The sequence below is a fragment of the Bubalus kerabau genome, chromosome 3 (assembly GCF_029407905.1).
Source record: "Bubalus kerabau isolate K-KA32 ecotype Philippines breed swamp buffalo chromosome 3, PCC_UOA_SB_1v2, whole genome shotgun sequence".
Classification (NCBI taxonomy): Eukaryota; Metazoa; Chordata; class Mammalia; order Artiodactyla; family Bovidae; genus Bubalus; species Bubalus kerabau.
In genome coordinates, this window is record NC_073626.1 from 72,965,797 (window position 1) to 72,986,928 (window position 21,132).

The window sequence follows — 21,132 nt, forward strand, 5'->3', positions numbered from 1 at the left end:
ATATAATAGACAACAAATTAGTGGTTATCAGCTGGGAGGAGGTGAAACAGAGGTGGAGAAGTGGGAGGCACAAACTACTGGGTAAGATAGGTTCAAGGACGCACTGTATGTATAACATGGGAAATATAGCCAATGCTTTGTAATAGCTATAATAGAAAGCAATCTTTAAAATTTATATAGAAATTTAAAAATTAATAAAAAATACAAGGAAAAAATTATTGCTGATCTTCCTAGACATGACATAAGAACACCTTTATTTTCAGAAGACATATGCTAAAGTATTCAGAAGCCAAATGTCATAATGCAACTTAATTTCAAATGGTCAGGGAAAAATACACAAGTATATAAAACAGAGCAAAAAGTTAGTAATTTTTGTATATATTAGATGAATATACAGGTGGTCACTGCAACTTTGAAATTCTTTCAAAGTTTCTGTATGCTTAAAATTTTCAAATTAAAAAGTTGAAAAAAATAGTATGAAACTTGTTTCAGGGTACTTGCTACATATAGCAACTGATATTCAGTTATACTAAACATGATTTTAACTTGACAGCTGAGTCATATAAACTAGTCAGTCATCCATGGTTCCTATTCATACTGAAGCAAAGTGAATGGTTGCAGACTAATACTATCCAAAAGAATAAAAAGCTAAAGCTTTTTGAATGATAAATACTAAATTCAATTTCAACAGTGTTTTTTTTTTTAATTATCAAAATCAAACCAATAGCTTTATTAAATCTCATGTTTTAACAGTGGCACATTTTTTAAAAAGTCAGTGAATAGAGTTTTTCAGTTATTGTCACAAGTAAATTCTCATAAACATAGCAAGACTACTTTAGATTCTCTGGCAATTGATAATTTGTAAATCACTATTCAGCATTCTAAAACTACAAAGGAGGAAAAGTTTCTTAGAATTTTAAATCAAAACATTTTAAATCATGACATCCTAATTAAATAGGAGTGCTTGTAATCGAAAGAGCAAAACAGTATTACTATTCTTAAAGAACAACATGCAAGCTGAGTTACTATATCTATAGTTAAGACTGGATTATGTTTCAATTGCTATACAACTACTTGGTAAGTTAAGAAAAACTCAAAATATCTCCTTTAATAGTTAAAGACATCATAAATTCTGATGATTTTGAGAATTTGAGCTCTAAGTTCATACTCATACTATTCAATTACACTCTGCTAGAATATTCCATAGACAAGGCAAGAAGAAAAGGGGTCCTTGAGTTAAAGTGACCCCTGGTGGTAGGTGATCAGAACTAACCTGAGAGGGAATATTTTCACCAAGTAACTTTAATGTTGGGTAAAAGATACATTCAGGGCACTAAAGGAACACTCAAACAAAAACGGCTTACTTTAAGTGGAGTTAATGAAATAACTGATTTCATTTTTATTATGATAAATGCGCTCTGACTAAAATCTCTCATGACACCTGTTGTTGTTGTTCAGTAGTTAAGTCGTGTCCGACTCTTTGTGACCCCACATACTGCATGCAGCATATCAGGCTTCCCTGTCCTTCACTATCTCCCGGAGTTTGCTCAAACTCATGTCTATGACACCTGATCTGTACTTTATACTTAGTAAATAGTCTAAAAAGATACAGGAAACCCAGTATGGACTTACAAAGAAATATCCATATCTTTGTTGTATCTAAGCAAAGAAGAAATAAATAACCTGACTTCAAAGCATGGGTATAAGATTGACTAAGTCCAGTTGCTGGCAACTTCTTCCCTTTAATGATGCTACAACCAGGAATTTACTTGAATATATAACTTGAAAAATAAAAAAAACAACCACTCTAATCTTATTTAACAGAATTCCCAACAACTTAAAAAGCAAACTCTTTCTCAATCTAACCATTTTTTCTGAAAAATAGTCCCTATAAGAACTACATCAAAAGTTTTCTGCAAATTTTGTTTTCAAGGAACTAAGTCATATTTCTTCCTTGTCACAGGGAAAAACAGAACTTGCACTTCAGATGAGACATTCTGTTAGAAGAGGTATCTTAGTTTACTAGTTACCAGCTAAAGAAATTCAGTATTAACAAGTTTCATTTGTCTACATGATTTCTTCTAACTTCATAAACTATAAAATAAAGCACTGGTATCTAGGTTAAAAAATGAATCCTTCGAACCGCAAAGGTTTTTTCCTCCAAGGAGTAAATCAAATGTTCAGTATAGATTCTGAAAGTGAAAGTGAAGTCGCTCAGTCATGTCCGACTCTTTGGGACCCCGTGGACTGTAGCCCTCCAGGCTCCTCCGTCCATGGGATTCTCCAGGCAAGAATACTGGAGTGGGTTGCCATTTCCTTCTCCAGGGGATCTTCCCGACCCAGGGATCGAACCCAGGTCTCCTGCATTGCAGGCAGATGCTTTAACCTCTGAGCCACCAGGGAAGCCCAGTATAGACTCTAGAATGGCCCAAGTTCCTGAGCCTTAAAACTATTCTGGAGATAGTCTGCTAATCCACACTATATCAGAGGTTAATGCTTCAATACCAAAGCCCTTGAACACAGTTATAGAAAAATTTAAGCACAGAAAATTTTACCAAATATAGAAAATTTTACCTTTGGTGACTATTACAAGACAGGAACTATGTCTGTTTAATTTACATAATATCAACTGTACTGTGTTAGAAATAAAGTTAAAAGCATACTCTCTCACAGAAAAACTCACAATAAAATAATTAATATTAATTTAAATAATATATTGGGAAGATCCCCTGGAAAAGGAAACAAGAACTCTTTTAACAAGAGAATTATCTCTTGGTTTTAAAGAATGAAACAAATACATAATGCAAGATAGATATCTCCTTCCAGTTAATTAAGGGAAAGGCCAAAAGTTAATGCCTAACAGTCTCCTGGTGGTAACTTTATATCTGCAGTTTAGCAACAGTGTAGTGGTTACAGCATGTCTCATAACTATCCTCAAGTTTGATACATTTTGCTGGATCACACAATAAAGACTCCAGTTAACCAAGCATTTTGCTAGATTATTCTCTCTGCTTCAGAAGGACAAAAACATGACATCAAAAAAACGATTTAAAATAACAATCTCATTTTCTATATGTAACCATCTTCCAAGAATTATCACTGAATATAAATAAGCTTTAAATGTTTTACAGTGTTAAGTGCTGAACCTAACTCCTTTCAATTTATTTGAACCCCTACAGGATAAATCAAGTTGAAAACAGAACAATTCAGAATTTAACAGTCTGAAGTGTTAGAAAAGTATGATGTATATCTTATGAAATTACAGTATAAATACACTAGAAAAAAATACTATCAGTTTAAAATTGTTTAAAATAAAAGCGATGGCAGGTAGAAAATGCCACTCATCCTCAAAAGGAAAAAAAAAAAAGCTGTCTTTTAATCTGTAATTCTAAAAACCTAGTTCTGATACTGAGAAATAGTTTTCGGAGGAATTCGTACTAATCCATGCACACATACACAGTGTTTCCTCATAATGAAACAAACTGGTCCTCTCTCAATATCATGAGGTATGCTTACGTTTTTATTGGCAGGGGATGGGGGGAAGATCCCAAACTTTAAAAACTGCTTTTGAACTTGTTTCAACACTCAGTGTTCCCTTCACATCTTGTAAAAAGATACTTGTCATTTTAAAACAAAACAGAAAAATATCACATGACACTAATATTCTGATTAAAAACACAACTTTCCCCCCTTGAGAGGCTACTGTAGGGAATCTATTCTCTGAGAAAATCGTAAAAGCCACTTACCCATCTACTGAGTAAAGCTGGAGATTCTACTGGACTGCCACTTATGAGGCAGAATCACATTAATTTACACTAAATCTTCCTTTCTAGCTCCTCACAAGGCACTGAAGTACTGCAAGAGGGCAATTCCTCCCATGGACAAAGATCAGATGAGCGACCTTAATAGAATCCTGCTGCTGCCAGTATAAAGTTGCTTAATTCATTTCCTTCAGTAAGAATAGTGATAAAAAATATACACAGAACCCACTTTGCTATTTGTGAACAATCACGTCCACTCCTTTCCAAAAGATACTCAACCAACATACAGTTTCCCATATCAAATGCAACTTGAGTCTGCAAACAGTGCAAAAATGGAAATGCTATGAAATGACAGTGAGGAATTACAAGCAGCCAACTCATTATTCAATCAAGAATTTGGCACAATCGTAAACCATGTACCATCTATTTTAATGGATCTTAGTTCTCTTGCTATCAACTGAACTTTCCAATCACAAATTGAATAACGACTAGTGCCAAAACCTGATCATTTTCTCACTTTTTCTGTGTGAAAATACTGTTACAAGGCAGGGCAGCATACAGTACTATTCTTGACACATGCAGTTTGCATACTCTATAAACTAATATAAAATGTGTGTAAACCATAATACACTTACTCATTTCCAGGAAAGGCAGATAGATATTAATGTCCCTCTATATGTGCAGTATAACAAGAGTAAAAATGCAGGTTCCCCAAATAGTGGAATATCTCCAAATCCCATTGACTACTCTCAGCCGTTGTTTCATTCATAAGAGCAATATTTGAGAATGAAATATCTATCTTGGCTTTTCAATCAGTTTCAAGTAAGACAAGCTTTCCAGTTACGTAGTATTTTTGTCTCTAAAAATTGCTATTACTAATTATACAGAACAAAATTATTAAAACTTTAGAGTGGAAAGAACATTTCAATCAACCATCACCTTTATTTATCCCGAGAGAGAGCGAGAGCGAGAGCGAGAGAGAGAGAGAGAGAGAGAGAGAGAGATCTATCTATCTCCAATATAGTCTTCTATAGTGAATTTGGATTATGGTCATATTGTGAATACCCAAGCAATTTTTTTTTTTTTTAAGAGCAATTTTTATTGACTTACTCAATGATGAAGAAAAACCTCACCACCTGCCTTTTATTAGCCCAAGTGGCTCTCATCTATTACTTTCTATCAGGAATATATTAAATTGTAACAAAAACTGCATCAAATTCCACCAACTATGTATGTTTAATTAACTTCCAATTTTAGTGAAATTAAAAGTTCAGGATTTTGACAAATTTGTACACCATTTCTCATTAATGAAACCTACGACAGAATTACATTTGAGTATTTGTAATATGGAAAAGCAATAGAGCACTTGAGCATAAAATACGTCTACTTCTATTCCAAAGATCATATAAGAACACTTCAAGTCTACTAAATCTGTGTTCTGCAGAGTGGAGACATTGTGAGGGGTGGAGCTGGCCAACATAGAGTGTAACCTCATTAAAATCTTTTATTGAAAATACAAACAAATTTGACTAATTTCATAAATTCTATAATTATTTTTAAAAATCTAATTTGGCATCCATAGTTACTTTACCAAAAAAAAAATGGAGGCAACAGGCAACAATGGCCAGTTAAAAACATATCACTGAAAATCTGAATGAGAGAGACAATATAAACTGTATCTTTAATAATAAAGCTCTTCTTGGAGGGGATATAGTCAAGCTTGACTAAGATAAAAAGTGAATATAAATAAAAGTACTTAACGCAAAGAATAAACTACAGCACAAAGTAAAAACATTAGAATAAAAAAAAAATCTCACTAAGGAAGATTTGAAATTAATCAGAAAATACAATCTATTTATGGAAAACATTTTATTTTATTTTGATTTTAAATGGTGAATTTATGGTTATTTTCTTAAAAATAAAGAATAACAAAAACCCCCTAGTTTCCCATTCTTCTAGGCATGAATTCACAAGCAAAAAAACCATAAGGCTCTTCAATCACTTCTTTTGCTTCTTAATACCTGGGGTATCTTAAATTTAAAGATGGCCTTGGCCTTTAAGTGATGGAAGGTTTTAGCGACAAGTTATCAGAACACAGAACTTTACTGCTCAGTGCTCAAATATTTATTCTTAAACTTATTTCCACTCCTCTACTCGATAATTTCACTTATAATAAATATTATTGCCATCTCATTATTTTAGTAAACATAGCATGATACTTATATATTTTAGCTCTCTGACCATAACACAATATCCTTGAAGTCTGAATGAATTAGGAGCTCTTATGTAAGCATTTCAACAACATTCACCTCTGCGTTAACATCACCAAAGTAACCCACTACAAGTTCAAGAATGTTCACTCCAAGATTACACACGCTTCTTTTAAAACTCTCCCTTCACCTAAGGGTAAGACAACCAACATCAAGCGGCCTATGGCTAAATCTTGAGGAAAGAAGAAGAAATCCAACGACAAGCAACTGAAGCTACCAGGGATTATAAAAATTACCCTTGTCAACTGTTAGATTAGGTGATCACACAGTTGGACTTTTTAAAGTGGGAAATGCTAAGAACGACTGTCTCAGAAGACAAGACTGAGTGAATGGAAAAAGAACACTGGCAATGGTAAATATGTGGGGAAATATAACATTTTTTTAACTTATTTTATTTCTTTAAAACATTAATAGTGGTTTGGTTCTCTTGGGATGATAGGAAGGTAAGGTCCAGTACGTTATGAAGTCCACAATGAATATGGAGCACTTGGCAGATACCACTCCTTTTCCTCATCAGATCCTCCCTCCATCCTATTCTGGATATCAGGAAGCTGACCTATATATCTCTCTCTCTCACACACACATAAGAGAGCTCCCTTGCACTCAAAATTCAAGTGGGTATAGCTGATGGGAAGTATTAAAGAATTCTATGAGTTCAGAGAAAGCAAGAAGAGGCTGGACCTTCTCCCTGCTAGGAAATGTTGAAATAAAATTTTTTCACAAATCATTATAGCTCAAACCTTTAACCAAATATCTAAAGAAATGCAAGAATTTCCAAAATAATACATATAACTAAACACAGAAATAAAATTACTTGGCATCATTTACTCTTTTTAAAACAATATATTCCTTGACAATAAATTCCTTTTTTCAAAAAAGGAGAAAGTGGGAATTCTTCTTAGCTTATATCTAAATATGTTATATTCCTATATACTATACTATGTTACTTAAGATACAGCTTAGGTAATATTATAAACAAGTAAGGCCTAGTAGCAGTACATTCTAAGAACTGATGAAGTTTGATTACTTATATTTAATTTCTATTTTTTGGGGCCATTGATATTCAGCCATTTATTTTAATTTCAATAAATATCTTAATTTAAGAAAAATGCAACATTACTTCAATTAATCACAAAATATCTTACCCAAAAATAACCTGAGAAAACATTCAATAAAAGGCAGAATCATTTGAAGCCGTCAACCCAGGTACATACCTTACCTTGGCTTAAAATCAAATAGCATTCTTTAAATCAAGAAATAGGTGTATAATTACTGAAAGAAATAGCAACTGAACTGAAAGGAATGATTTTACAACATTACCTTTCCATACAGAACTGGGTAAAAAAACCACAAATATAACACAACTAAATATGAAGATTATATGTGACATATCAAAATCAATTATGCAATAGAATTTTTAAAATATAATATATGAGTGGGGTTTTGTTTTTGTTTTTACCTGTTTTGCAATTTCTCTTAAACAGGCTACTCCTTGTTCAAAATTAGGGAAAGCTACTGAGCCATACTTTTGGTATTCAGGAATTGGTCTGATTTTTATTGTAGCTTCTGTTATCACACCAAGAGTTCCTGAAAAAGAAGGGGGAATATCCAATATATCACATGCCAATTTTCTAAATCATATTTAAAATTATTTTATCTATTTATTCTAATAATTTATTCTATTACTCATATTTAAATCTATTTAATCTATTCTATATGGGGAATAATGGCTACTCAAGTCTTCCTAGAAAAACAACTAAGCAAATTTTATAATTTCTTAAAAGAGGTCTTTGGAATACATTTTTCTTAGTTATGTATAAATATTTTAAAACATTTTAAGGCAATCTTTCTCCAAGAAGGTCAATTTAAAATAGTTTTTAAAGTATAAAACCTGTTAAAATTTTTTAAAAAAATCTTAAAAGCAACAGGTTTGCATACCTCATATGCATTCAAACAAAGGTATATTTTGATATTTGAGCCTATTTTTATTATGACAATTAACTGGGGCAAAAAGAACCTAATTTTCTATGAGAATTTAAGATGACATTTTCTATGTCATTTAAGATGACAGAAGAAATTAGACTATCACACTTTGCCTTTTTTCCCTAAGAATTCATAAAAAGAAAAGACAAAGACAGTATTCAGATGTCGTAAGAAGAAACAAACGAACAAAAACCCCAAATATTTCAGAGACAAAAAAGTTACCGGTTATCAGAAATAGCTAGCACAAGAGGACCATTAATGAAACATATGTCCTTTTCTTTATCACACAGAGGAGTGGAGGACAAATCAGAGAGGGAAAAAACAAGTTAAATATAACTATATGATTTAAACATCTATGAATAACCATGGTTAAAAATAATGTATTCAAAAAGCCAAGCTTTTCAAAACAGTGCTTTCTAATGTACAAATGATATAAATTATTTCTAATAATATTAAGTAAATTCTCTGAGAATCATGAAACAAAGAACAAAAGGGAAATCTGAAATTGTAGAACTTAATTATAACACTAGAAATGTTAAAAATATCACAAGAAACAATGATTCCAATAAATTTATAATATACCTAAAATATCAATATATAATACAAGGTTAAAAACTACTATGAATCCACAAAAAGTAAACTATATTACACAACATTATGCTTGTCACACATACAAATGCTTTCCTACTCAGACAGCAAATACAAACCTATTTTGATTTGTAAATCACAACAGCTCTGCAAGATTGCCCTGTTTAATACCTGAATTAAAAATAGATAGGATCTCACTTGTATGTGGAATCTAATAAAAATAAACAATAAACATACAGCAAACTTATAGAAAAGACATCAGATTTATGGTTACCGAGGGCAGGGGAAGGAAGAATTGAAGTGGTCAAAAGGTACAAAGTTCCAGTTATCAGATAAATAAATATCAGGGATGTAACATACAACATAAGGACCACAGTTAACACTGCTGTATGATATACAGGAAAGTTGTTAAGAAAGTAGATCCTCAGAGTTATTACAAGGACAAGTTTTTTTTTCCTTTTCTTTTTGTTGTATCTATATGAGATGATGGATGTTAACTAAACCTACTATGGTAATCATTTCACAATACATGTAAATCAAACCATCATGCTGTACACTTTAAATTTATACAGTGATACATGTCAATTATTGTTCAGTAAAACCAGGGGGAACAGTGGGAAGAACCTCTCCTAAGCTCAGAAAAAAATCTCAAACACTAACCCTAGGAACTATCCCTTCTAAGGGATACATTTTAAATGGGTAAATTTTGTAAAATTTAAATGGGTGAAGTGTGTAAATTCTATCTCAATAAAACAAAGGAAACTTCAGAGTCACCTTTTTAAACAAGGAGCTATGTACATGTAATTACTTGCTCAAAAAGTTTACACATACACATATAAAACATTAGCAAACTTTCTTTAAAATTCTAATTTTACATCAAAATTCTAGGTATTAGGTAAGCAGTGACCATGCCCTAAATTTCTGTACAGCCGTATTGCCTCGTATGTATAGTAGGTACTCTAAAGCAGTAAAACCCACTGTAACACTAAGTAAGATTAAAAAATAAAAATTAGTAAAATGAGACTTTGCACTGTTGCAAGATTAATTAAATGACCAAGGCACATCTGTGCAACTATTTAGCTATGAGTTCTGCAGCAGGAGGTGGGGCTTGAGGGGGTCCCCACTTTAAAAGGAAACTCCATCCAAGTCCCAAATGCACTCTGACTCAGGGCAGTTCTTCCACACAGATCTATATTCAGATTAATCCAATTAAAAAAGTTTATATCTAAATTCACTTCATCAAAAGGCTCATTTCTGTTAGGCTTACTGATTATTTTATTGAGCTTTATTATTTATTGATTCTTTTGCTCTGGGAATTTTATGTCAGTGGAATGATATAAAACTACTTAAGATTATCTATCACTTGATTATTTGCACATTATACTAATATTTTATACCCACTTTATATAATTGTAAACAACTCCATAGCAAAGTGACATCATAGATGTCATTCACTTTTCTTTTTCAATAAAAGTATGCTGCTGTAAATTTAAGAATTTCCTGTTTTACAGTTTCAAATATAGTGTTCTTAAGAAAACTGAAAGCTTCAACTACTATCTAATAAAAATGAAAGTATTTGCTTGAAGTAAATAAAATCTTTCATAATTTGAAAATATACCTTCAGATGACTTCAGGACTGAGAAAAATGGTAGTCATTTGATTCTCAATCTACTCCTCCCCACCCTCAACATGAAAATCAATAAGGAAAACAAAGAAAACCACACAGGACAGATACTTTAGTATTAAAAGGAGACAAAATATACTATGACCTTCAAATTATTCCTAAGTATAGATAAAAAGTAAAAATTCCAACAGACCGTTTACAATCTTCCAGCTGCTGCAAGTAGAAAGTGAGTAAGGGGTGAGGAGTGGTGGTTGAGGAGGGTTAGAAGACTCAAGAAAGATTCCTTAAGAAAGACTCATTAAGACTCCTTGAGAAAGAATAAAAGCAGCAGAGGACTTAAAGGAGGCAGACACAAAATCAACCCCAGAAAGAAAAAGTGCAACAATAAACCCGAATACTATATAAATCTTGGTAATCTAATCCATAACCCTGGCTCTCCATAACCCTGGAGGGGTGTGAAGATGGAACCAGAAATGATACCCTTGGAGAAGTAGGGGAAGTACTTTCAAAGAAGCATCAACTGAGAGTAGTGTAGTACTCCTTGGAGACAAGGTAGTGAAGGGAAAGACTAAAATTAGGAGAAAAAGATCTGAAAGAAATAAAAAACAAGATATGTCAGGGCTAAAAACACCACCATTCATGAAGCAAACAGCACAAAAGAGAGTATAAGTGACAGAACAGAACACTCAAACTAGGAGCCTTTCCAGGCAATAAACAGGAACAGAAAAAAAGCAAAGCAAACCCAAATAAAACTACTACGAAAGGTCAGAAAATGCAAATAAAAGCTTTTCCACTGATGAGAGCCTCCCCCCCCTCTACAAAACAAACAACCCTGGAGAAAACCATAACACAACTTTTCAAACTCAATTCAATATTGTCAAATAAGCATTTGAGGATATGAAAAAAACACTTGAATTAGAAATATAAACACTAAAAACATAAATGGACAAAAAACAAGAAGAAATGAAATAAAAGATGTCCAAACTCAGGGAAGAAACAGAACAACAACAAAAATGAAGACTAGGTTACAAGGAGAAACAATAGATTCAAATGAAAACTTAATAGAGGGCATTGAAGAAAAGCAAGAAAATAACCAAGTCAATGAAAATGATATTAAGAAAGAAGTTGAGGGGGAAAGTTTGCGAAATCATGGCTGAAATGGCAAACAAGCAAAGAAACTCAGACAAACATATAATTGGTATCCCTGCAAAAGAAAAATCAAAACGGTGCAGGGAAGGGGGAAATGTGCTCCAAAATCCTACTACTCAACACTACAGTCCCCCAAAAACCTTTACAGAAATAAAAGAAGACCAGCATATACACACAGAAAGGGTCCCCTGCATACCAGAGCAAAAGTAACATAAACTTTAATTAAAAAAAAAAAAAACACTCTCAGTGCCTCCAGGCAAAAAGGCAAGAGAATTGGCATCAGATTCCTCAAAACAGCACACAAAACCAAAGCAACAGTGGTATAGTATTTAAACAAGGAAAGAATGTGTGACCCATGAAAGTCACTCAAGCTGTCATGCAAGTATCAAGGCCATAGAAAATAGTTAAGAACATTCCAGAACTCATGGGATATACAAATGTGCCTTTCCTGAGGAAAGCTACTAAAAGATGAGCTTTATTTAGCCAAAAGATGAAGTAAAGTGACACAGAAGAACCAACAGTAAGCATTTCATCCATTTCATTTTAGAGCAAAGACTAAAACAAGGGTGGGCAATGAGTTAAAAAATAAAAATGTGCTTTTAAGCCATTTTTCAAATAAAAGACCAAGTCATTATAAATTACTAGTAAATTCCATATATAGGAAAAGAATAAAAAACATTTCAAATGCTTTATTATATTTTTAATTATATTGATCAATTTATATAATGTATAAAATGGGAGGAAGCTGCTTATTCAAAAAATCATTATGAAAAATTCATAACACAAAACAAGACAAAAGCATTAAACTTAACTTGGTTAGTCACATGTGGAACTTAGTAGGATAGGGGGAAATAGGTTTTTTATAACAGTAATGCTTTCAAGGTTGTCATCAGATGACTTCCCTCATGGCTTGGACTGTAAAGAATCTGCCTGCAATGTAGGAGACCGGGTTTGATCCCTGGGTTGGGAAGATCTGGAGAAGGGAATGACAACCCAATGCAGAATTCCTGCTTGGAGAATTCCATGGACAGAGGAGCCTGGCAGGCCACAGTCCATGGGGTCGCAAAGAGTCGGATACAACTGAGCAACTAACACAAACATAATGTTTTCAAGGCTGTCATCAAATGATTTAACTACAGCAAAAGAAAATACTTTCTAAAGCTCAAGGAAAAGTGTATGATTCAAATTTAAGGCAGGAGGTTATGAGATAGTTCAAAATAGCAGTAAAAACAGTACTGTTAAAGAATATGATTTCACAGAAATTTACCTTCTCAATCAAGCTGTCTCCTGGCCTATAGTAAGATGACTCTATATTCACATACATACAGAAATGGTGACCAGGGACCACAAATATACTTACAAAGATCACTGATGCAAAAATAATGAACAGCCACAATAGTAATAAATTTAACATTTTCTGAGTACTTACTATCTGATTATAAACTGTGTGGCATAATCTCATCTGACCCTCCCAAAAGGCTTATGAATACAGATACTTTTATTATCCCCATTTTACAGCTGAGGACATTGGGCACAGAGAATCACCTAATTTACACAGTCACAGAAATATAAGTGGTGAAACCAGGACTAAAATCCAAGTCTGAAAGATTCCACAGTTCATGCTCTTAAATCAGTATGGCATTCTGCATGGATCTTTATAATAAAATCTCATTTAAATACAGTAATGTACCCTAGTACACATGCTTTTTAAAAAGTAAGCAAAGATATACAGTTTATTATAATAAGTTTGCTCTCCTTAAATTCATACAATAATTTACTATTGAGGTACGAGGCAGCCCAGTGTTTTGGATAAAGTTCAAACTATTTTAAAAGGGATAAAAGACCAGATTATCTCTTGTAATCGCCCTGTAATCCTTACCACTCCACCCTAATCTACAGTCCACTCCATCCTAAAATTAAATCTTATGTTCCAGTTGTACTGAAAACCTGGCACCTTCACAAGGCAGACACAGCACTTTCTCACTTGTAAATCTGCTCACATGCAGTTCTCTCTGCAGGGCAACTCCCTCCCCACCTATTCCTGCAACTGTCTAGAATTATTTCCTCCTTATCACTCTTGAAGGACCAGACCCCTCACAGGAAATCTGCCTAAGCACGCATCTACATGACCTTTGTCTGTATTCCTCTTCTGTTCATGTCTAGCATAGAATTTATCTTATTCTATTAATCATGGTCAGTTATTACTTGTGTCCTTGAGTGTTCCAGCACAGTACCTAGCAATCAGAATTTTTAAAATGCTAATTGATGGGAGAAAAAAATGTCTGATGTGGTTACTTGAAAAGATAATTTATAGGGTTGACTCCAACTATCTATATACGTATCAACAGTAAAACTAATAATTATCAGTTTTAATACCTATTATTCAATTTGACATTTAATGGGAGAAAGTTATATTTTTTTTCAGTTAACTCTTAGATGATGCATTAATATGAAAAGTTCCAAAAATTATACTTTTTAGAGAACTCTATTATTTTAAAGGAATTTAACATTTTGTTTTTCTCATCAAAACTGCAGTTCTGTTTTTCCATCAAACAGTACACTGACCTGTTTGCTAGAAAAAGAGTAAGAGTAAATTGGTGAAATACCTTGACAAAAGTTTGTCACTAATTATCATGAAAAATATCTAGGCTATTACCATTGGTCATCATAACTTAATAGGTGACTTTCATTATATTACTAAACACATAATTTGTCATTTTTTCCTTGATGCTACCATCAAAAGTTAGAATTATGCCCTAAAAATCCTTATTATAAGTGCTCTTTTATCCATGAATATAGCTATATGTTTTGAAAATCTTTTTGACAACTTGTACTACCTTCTGACATTACTAATGAGTTCCTCTGGTAATGTAGAAACACTTTATTTCTCTAAATTTAAAGGATAACTATCCCCCTCTACCATCCTAAGAACTGAAAAATATGCCTAACTTCACCTTATCCATAAAATTCAGTGCCTACGTAACAGTTTGCAAACCAGAAGGAAGGTTAGTTTTTGGTTCTTTTTCTGATAGATACAGAAATTAAATGTTTTGCATAAAATGAAAAACTATATTCTAACCTACCCAGTATTACGTAACCAAGCAAAGGACATGATTTAAGCAAAAAAAAATAAAAGACCAAGAAGTTTGAAGAGATGCGAATTTTAAATTCCACTTCTTAAAACACCAAGTAGCAAATAACAAAAGATAAAATTATAGAAAGACAAAAGATAATAAGATAATATTTTATTAATCCTTTCCTCTTGATAATTCAGAGATTAGAAAATATCACACCATAAAATATTAAAGCAAACCATTTTAAACCCTAACAACTACTCCTGCTAAAACTGATTCAAACAGAAAAATATATTTCTAAAAGAAAATATATTTCTAAAATATATTTCTAAAAGAAAAACAAAATAACACCAAAAGGACTAAGCTGGTTCTAAAACCCTAAAAAAGCAAAATGCAGGAGAAAGTTTAATAAGATGTTCTCATAATAAAAATTTATGAAGTACTAAATTAAAGTAATAAAACTTAAAAAAACACCTTTCTTTAAATATACAAGACATGTCTTTCTTTAAAAAATCTGATATCACAATATCACAAATTTTTACAAAGTTGAATCACTAACCTGTATTTTTTCATAATAAATTTGCAGTTATATTTACCTTCAGATCCCATGATGAAGTGATGGATATCAGGGCCTGTTGACATTCGAGGTCCTTGACAGCTTTTTTCTATTATACCTCTAGGTGTTACCATTTTTATATGAACCACCTGTTTAATACAATGCATGATGTAAATTCTAGATGTCTGTCAGTGAATGTTTTTTGTGTAGGTACACACACCCTATATATTTATATAAAACACTATTTTTAAAATATTGGTTTAAGTGACAAATGGTGATTCCCTTCAGAATTCTAATATCTTATTAGACTAAAAATAAATTTTATATAACTTTAAAAGAGGGAAAAAATATTCTAAGATTGTTATTGGTCTAGGAATATTCACAGTCTTAAAAATTGAAAAACAATTTCTTTAAACCAAAGTTACTCTAGGGTTGTCCATGTGGTAAAGAACTAAAGAACAGGAAAAATATGCAATGATCATATTTTAATGGGTTCATTCTTTCACTCATTTAACATTTATGAAGCACCATTATGCATGTCAAGCATTATTTACATGCTTAGCATTCTAAGAAAAGATTTATTCTTGTCTTATTCCCACCTTCAACTTATCTACTTTACCCACTCAGTAGAAAAGAATGAAGTATTAATTCTGATCATATCAAAATTGGGATGAAGAGGGAGATGTGACTGAGTTAAAAAGAGGAGGAGAACTATGTGTGAGACATGTCTCACACATGTGAGAAAATCATTGTCGGGAGAGAGTCAATCAAAATATGTTCCTCAGATCTGACTCAGAAATGGTTAGGTAAAACCCAACACATTCTTAGGATATGATAAATAAAAATAGAGTATGTATTGTTGAAGGAAATTAACAAAGGATGTAAATAAACTATTTACACAATAAAAAGAAAAATTGCCAATAGGACATTTTAAAAGTTTACATTTACTAACAAAGAAATATAAAATTATATGACAAAAACATAAATAAAAGGTCTAGTAAAATAAACATTCTCATAGTGCTAGTAAGATTGTCAAATGGCACAAGATTTCTAAAGAGCAACTTGGCTATAAGGGTCCAAAGACATAAAAACATGCTTGATCCAACAATTCAAACTCTGGGAACTTACCCAAAGAAAATGATTAAAGATGTATGCTAAAGAAATTACTACAAAGGATATTTTTCCCTTTATTTATCTCCATAATTTTTAAATAAAAAATAACTTAAATACTTTTTATAGGGAATTACTTTACTAAATCACAAATTATCAATGAAAGAGAATTATATGCAGTTTTTAAAACTAGTGATACAAATCTATGCTCATATACATGGTAATGTATTGATAACATAGTTTGAAGAGTAGATTAAACACAGTATGATGCTTTTTTATAATTAAAACTAGATATAAACATGCAAATAAGTATATTAAGATGTGTACTTATAATTTGTGGCCCTTAAGTAACTGTAAAAAGGATTAAAACAAATTACATGCTTTAGCAGTACTAAAGGTAGCAGTCTATCAAATATGCTTAACTTTGATAAAGCTTTTAATAATTCAATAGCAAAAGGATCAAATTCTGTCCTCTGAAACTGAATTTGTTATCTTAACTACAAAATGAAAAATGTGATTTCTAAAATATCTTCAATTAAAAAAAGATAATGTAAATATTTTTAAAGTGTTCATTATATAGACAAAGTCTTAAATTGTTGGGTGTTAACTACAAAGAACCAATATATTTTATCAATAATTTGATATTTCTATCAACAAAGACATGATAAAAATATTGTAATGCTAGAGCTGAAAAACAAAGCTAAACAGCTGTAAGAATAATGTTAGGAACACCACATTAATAGTCTCAAAAATTATCTGTCAAATTGTTATCAAAATATTGATGATAAAGGGAACATGAATGAAGTACCTATTACATACCAGGGATTCCACTAAGAGTTTTCATTTTATGTCCTTTATTCCTCATAGCAATTCTACACAACAAATAACATCATTCTATTTTATACCGTAGGAAATTGAAGTTTAGAAAGGTGAAACAATTTGCACAAGGTCACACAATTAATCACTGTAAAAACTACAAATGGAACAAATGATACCGAATGCCTAGCCAGGATGCCTATCACACACTTTCAAGAGTAATAACACCAGGTCAGTGAAAAAAAAGTGATGTGTACATAGAACATTACACTAACTAGAACATTTTCCACTGGGCTCTTTAATTCTACACAGAAACTTTTTTTCAGTAAAATAAATATCTCATAAGGCCAAAGAATAGTAATGACAGACCACCTAACTAAATAGACTAAAATCTTGGTAGAGTTGAAGACTCAGGCTCTAAGTCTTGAAAAATAAAATTTATATGTATTTATAAGTCAGATAAAACATCTACAAAGCTTAGATATCATTGACTCAAAAAGAAGCATTCTTAAATGACCACAGTTGTGTCTTTTCACTGTTTGGATTATAATGCATAGTCAATGTTATTATAATCAAAAGGGGTATACTTTTGAGGGGACTCTTCAACTCAATTTTTAACAGCTTAACAACTTTATAATAATCTCTACTGACCAATCAATTATTATATAGTAATAAGAAAAAATTTACCAAGTCCTCAATATTGCCATAGATATTCTTCTTCATGCCTGACGCTCGAGTAGATACCCATCCTCCCACAGTGCTGAATTCCAGGGAATCTGGTTCATGACCTGTACAATAACCACTTTCTTTAAGCTGAAAAACAAAAATGTAATATTTTACCAGTGAAAATGGCCCCATTTTGCACAGCACTCAACACATTAACTCTTTTCACATTAGAATTTCCATATGTCTTTGCTATCTAGACTCATTAAAACCTAAATAGATAAAGAAACATTTTATCATACTTGTCCAAAAATATTTTTAGCTTTTGCCTAGTGGAAAACTTCGCAAAACTGAAAGCTATGAACCAAGAGGCAGTTGTATTTTCCACAGGCTCACCAGGCAATCATACTCCTTACAATCTTTCATTTAAAAGACAACTACCCTTCTTACTTTTTATTCCAACAAAGAGACAATTTAAATACTTATAGACATCAGATTATACTTAAATAAGTGCCGACTTCACCTGAACACTTTCAATAAATAAGCACTTAATCTCTTATTTTCCCTATCCTAATATAATCTGCAGCAGGCCTGCAGAAAATCTGAGCAAATTGCCTGTACTTAAATCTCTCAAGGAGTCATGTGTTTTAATGTACAGCCATCTGGCTAGGTTTCCTGCATGTAATACCATCATTTATTTGTGATGCAGATCATGCATTCCTGTACATTAAATAGTCACTTGTTTCTCATTTTTCTATATTAGCTTGGCTTTGCCATCTGCACAGCACCTGAGGTTGAATGGATGCCCTTTACTGCAACACCACCAAAGCCATTCCACTAAAATCATTTTAAAGGCTCAGCCATCTCATGTCGAACGCTACAGACACCACCATCTGCATACCCACTGTCTATTGCACTCAAGCCCATCAATCTGTGTTGACCATTTTGATAGTCATCCAATTAAGCAACTGTTTCTATTTTTCAAGTAAGCCATGCAGAGATGTAGAATATGTCAGTTGTGTTTATAACTGTGTATTTAAGTATCGTATGCAAGTTATAATCCAAAATTTGAAAGTCGAGTAGGCTAAATATAATTTGTTAGCTTCTGCAGATAAGCAATGCAAATTATTTATCATGTCTAATTCTGTTGCTAGAAAACAAGATTTAAAAAGACATTATTAAATAACAGAATTTTTCACTAAACATTCAATATGTTAATTTAATTTTAAGAGGTAAATAACCACTCATAAATAAGTAGCTTAAATACAAAACTGAACGTTAAAATCAAGATTATCAGACCAATATACTTCCCTAACTCCCCAACAATCTTTATTCATATCCCAACCATCTATATTCATACTGTGCTGTGCTCAGTCACGTCTTGACCCTATGTGACCCCATAGACTGTAGCCTGCCAGTCTCCTCTTACCTGGAACTTTTTACACAAGAACACTGGAGTGGGGTACCATTTCCTACTCCATATTATTTACTCTCCAAAGACTACTGTCTTTCAACTTTTCTGAAGGTAACAAATACACACACACACACACACACACACAGAACTCTTGAAACTAAACAAGAAAAAATCCAATTAAACAATACACTGAAGATCTTAACAGACATTTCACTGAAAATAGCAAATAATCATATGAAAAGATGTTCCACATCATATGTCATCAGAGAAATACCAATTAAAACAAGATACCACTACAACTCCAAATGAATGGCCCCAAATCAGAATGCTGACAATACCAGATGATGGAGAGGATATGTGACAGCAGAAACTCTCAGTACTGGTGGGACTGCAAATGGTACAGCTACTTTAGAAGATTGACAATTTCTTACAAAACTAAATATACTCTAGCAATCATACTTAATCTATTTAGTCAAAGGAGTTGAAAACTTATGTCCTCATAAAGACCTGCACACAAATGTTTAAAGCAGCTTTATTCATAAGTGCCAAAACTTGGAAGCAATCAAGATATCTTTCAGTAGGTGAATGGATAAACTATAGAACATTCAAATAACTGAATATTATTTAGTGCTGAGAAGAAAAAAGCTATCAAGCCATGAAAAGACATGGAGGAAACATATATTACTAAGTGAAAGAAGCCAATCTGAAAAGGCCACATATTCTATGATTCCAACTGTACGACATTCTGGAAAAGGCAAAACTATGGAAACAAGAAAATCAGTGGACGACTTCCCTGGTGGTTCAGTGACTAAGACTCTGGGCTCCCAACGCAGGTGGGGGTGGGTTCGATTCCTGGTCAGGGAACTAATCCCACATGCTGCATCCAAGAGTTCACATGCTGCAACTAAAGAAGCCACAAGGCTGTAACAAACGAATACTGAACATCCCATGTGCTACAACTAAGCCCCGGCACAGCCAAAGAATTAAGCAAATAAATATTAAAAAAAAAAAAAAAAAAAAAGATCAATGGTTGCCAGAGGTGAGGGGTTGGGGATGGAAAATAAATAGGGAGAGTACAGAGAATGTAGGGCAGTGAAAATACTCTGAGTGATATTACCATGATGGGTACTCAACAATTATTTAAACATCTGTCCAAACCCACAAATGGACAGCACCATGAGCGAACCCTAAAATAAACTAAGGACTTCCTGTAATTATGATGTGCCAATGTAGGATGTCACTGTATCATTTATATGGGGAATCTAAAAAAGCTGAACTCAAAGAAACAGAGCATAGACTGGTGGTTATCATGGGATGACAGGGTGGGGGAAATGTGACAATAGTGGTCAGAAGGTACAAACTTCCAGTTACAACATGAATAAATTCTGAGATTTCAAAAAAAAGAAATCTACCATTCTTGTGAGTGATGTTGATATTGGGGGAGGCTAGGCATGCATGGGGACACAGGCATATAGGAAATCTCTGTACCTCCCTCTCAATTTTGTTTTAAACCTAAAATTGCTCTAAAAATACAGAGTGTTTAAAAAAAATGAAACAAAGATATTTTCAGACAAATGTAGAAAAATTTCGCATATATATGGAATTTAGAAAGATGGTAACAATAACCCTGTGTACGAGACAGCAAAAGAGACACTGATGTATAGAACAGTCTTATGGACTCTGTGGGAGAGGGAGAGGGTGGGAAGATTTGGGAGAATGGCACTGAAACATGTAAAATATCATGTATGAAACGAGTTGTCGGTCCAGGTTCGATGCACGATACTGGGTGCTTGGGTCTGGTGCACTGGGACGACCCAGGGGGATGGTGTGGGGAGGGAGGAGGGAAGAGGGTTCAGGATGGGGAACACATGTATACCTGTGGCGGATTCATTTTGATATTTGGCAAAACTAATACAATTATGTAAAATTTAAAAATAAAATAAAACTAAAAAAAAAAAAAGAAAAATTCATAAACAGCAGACCCACACTAAAGATATAAATATTTAAAACAAGTTCTTCAAGCAGAAAGAAAGTATCACCAGATTGAATTAAAGGCATCATAAAGGGTAACTAGGGACTTCCCTGGTGGCTCAGTGGTAAAGAACCCGCCTGCCAATGAAGGAG

General features: G+C 32.8%; 1 protein-coding gene across 3 annotated transcripts in view; it reads right to left on the reverse strand.

Moving 5' to 3' along the window:
- Nucleotides 1–21,132, reverse strand: part of AGPS (alkylglycerone phosphate synthase) — a 127,187-nt gene that overhangs the window by 49,102 nt on the left and 56,953 nt on the right. For all 3 annotated transcript variants that reach the window (XM_055572121.1, XM_055572123.1, XM_055572122.1), the window contains exons 9-11: nt 17,619–17,744; nt 15,046–15,154; nt 7,491–7,618 (exon numbers count right to left, since the gene is read on the reverse strand). In XM_055572121.1, the coding sequence (XP_055428096.1) occupies nt 7,491–7,618; nt 15,046–15,154; nt 17,619–17,744 (363 nt within the window). The remainder of the gene's footprint in view (nt 1–7,490; nt 7,619–15,045; nt 15,155–17,618; nt 17,745–21,132) is intronic.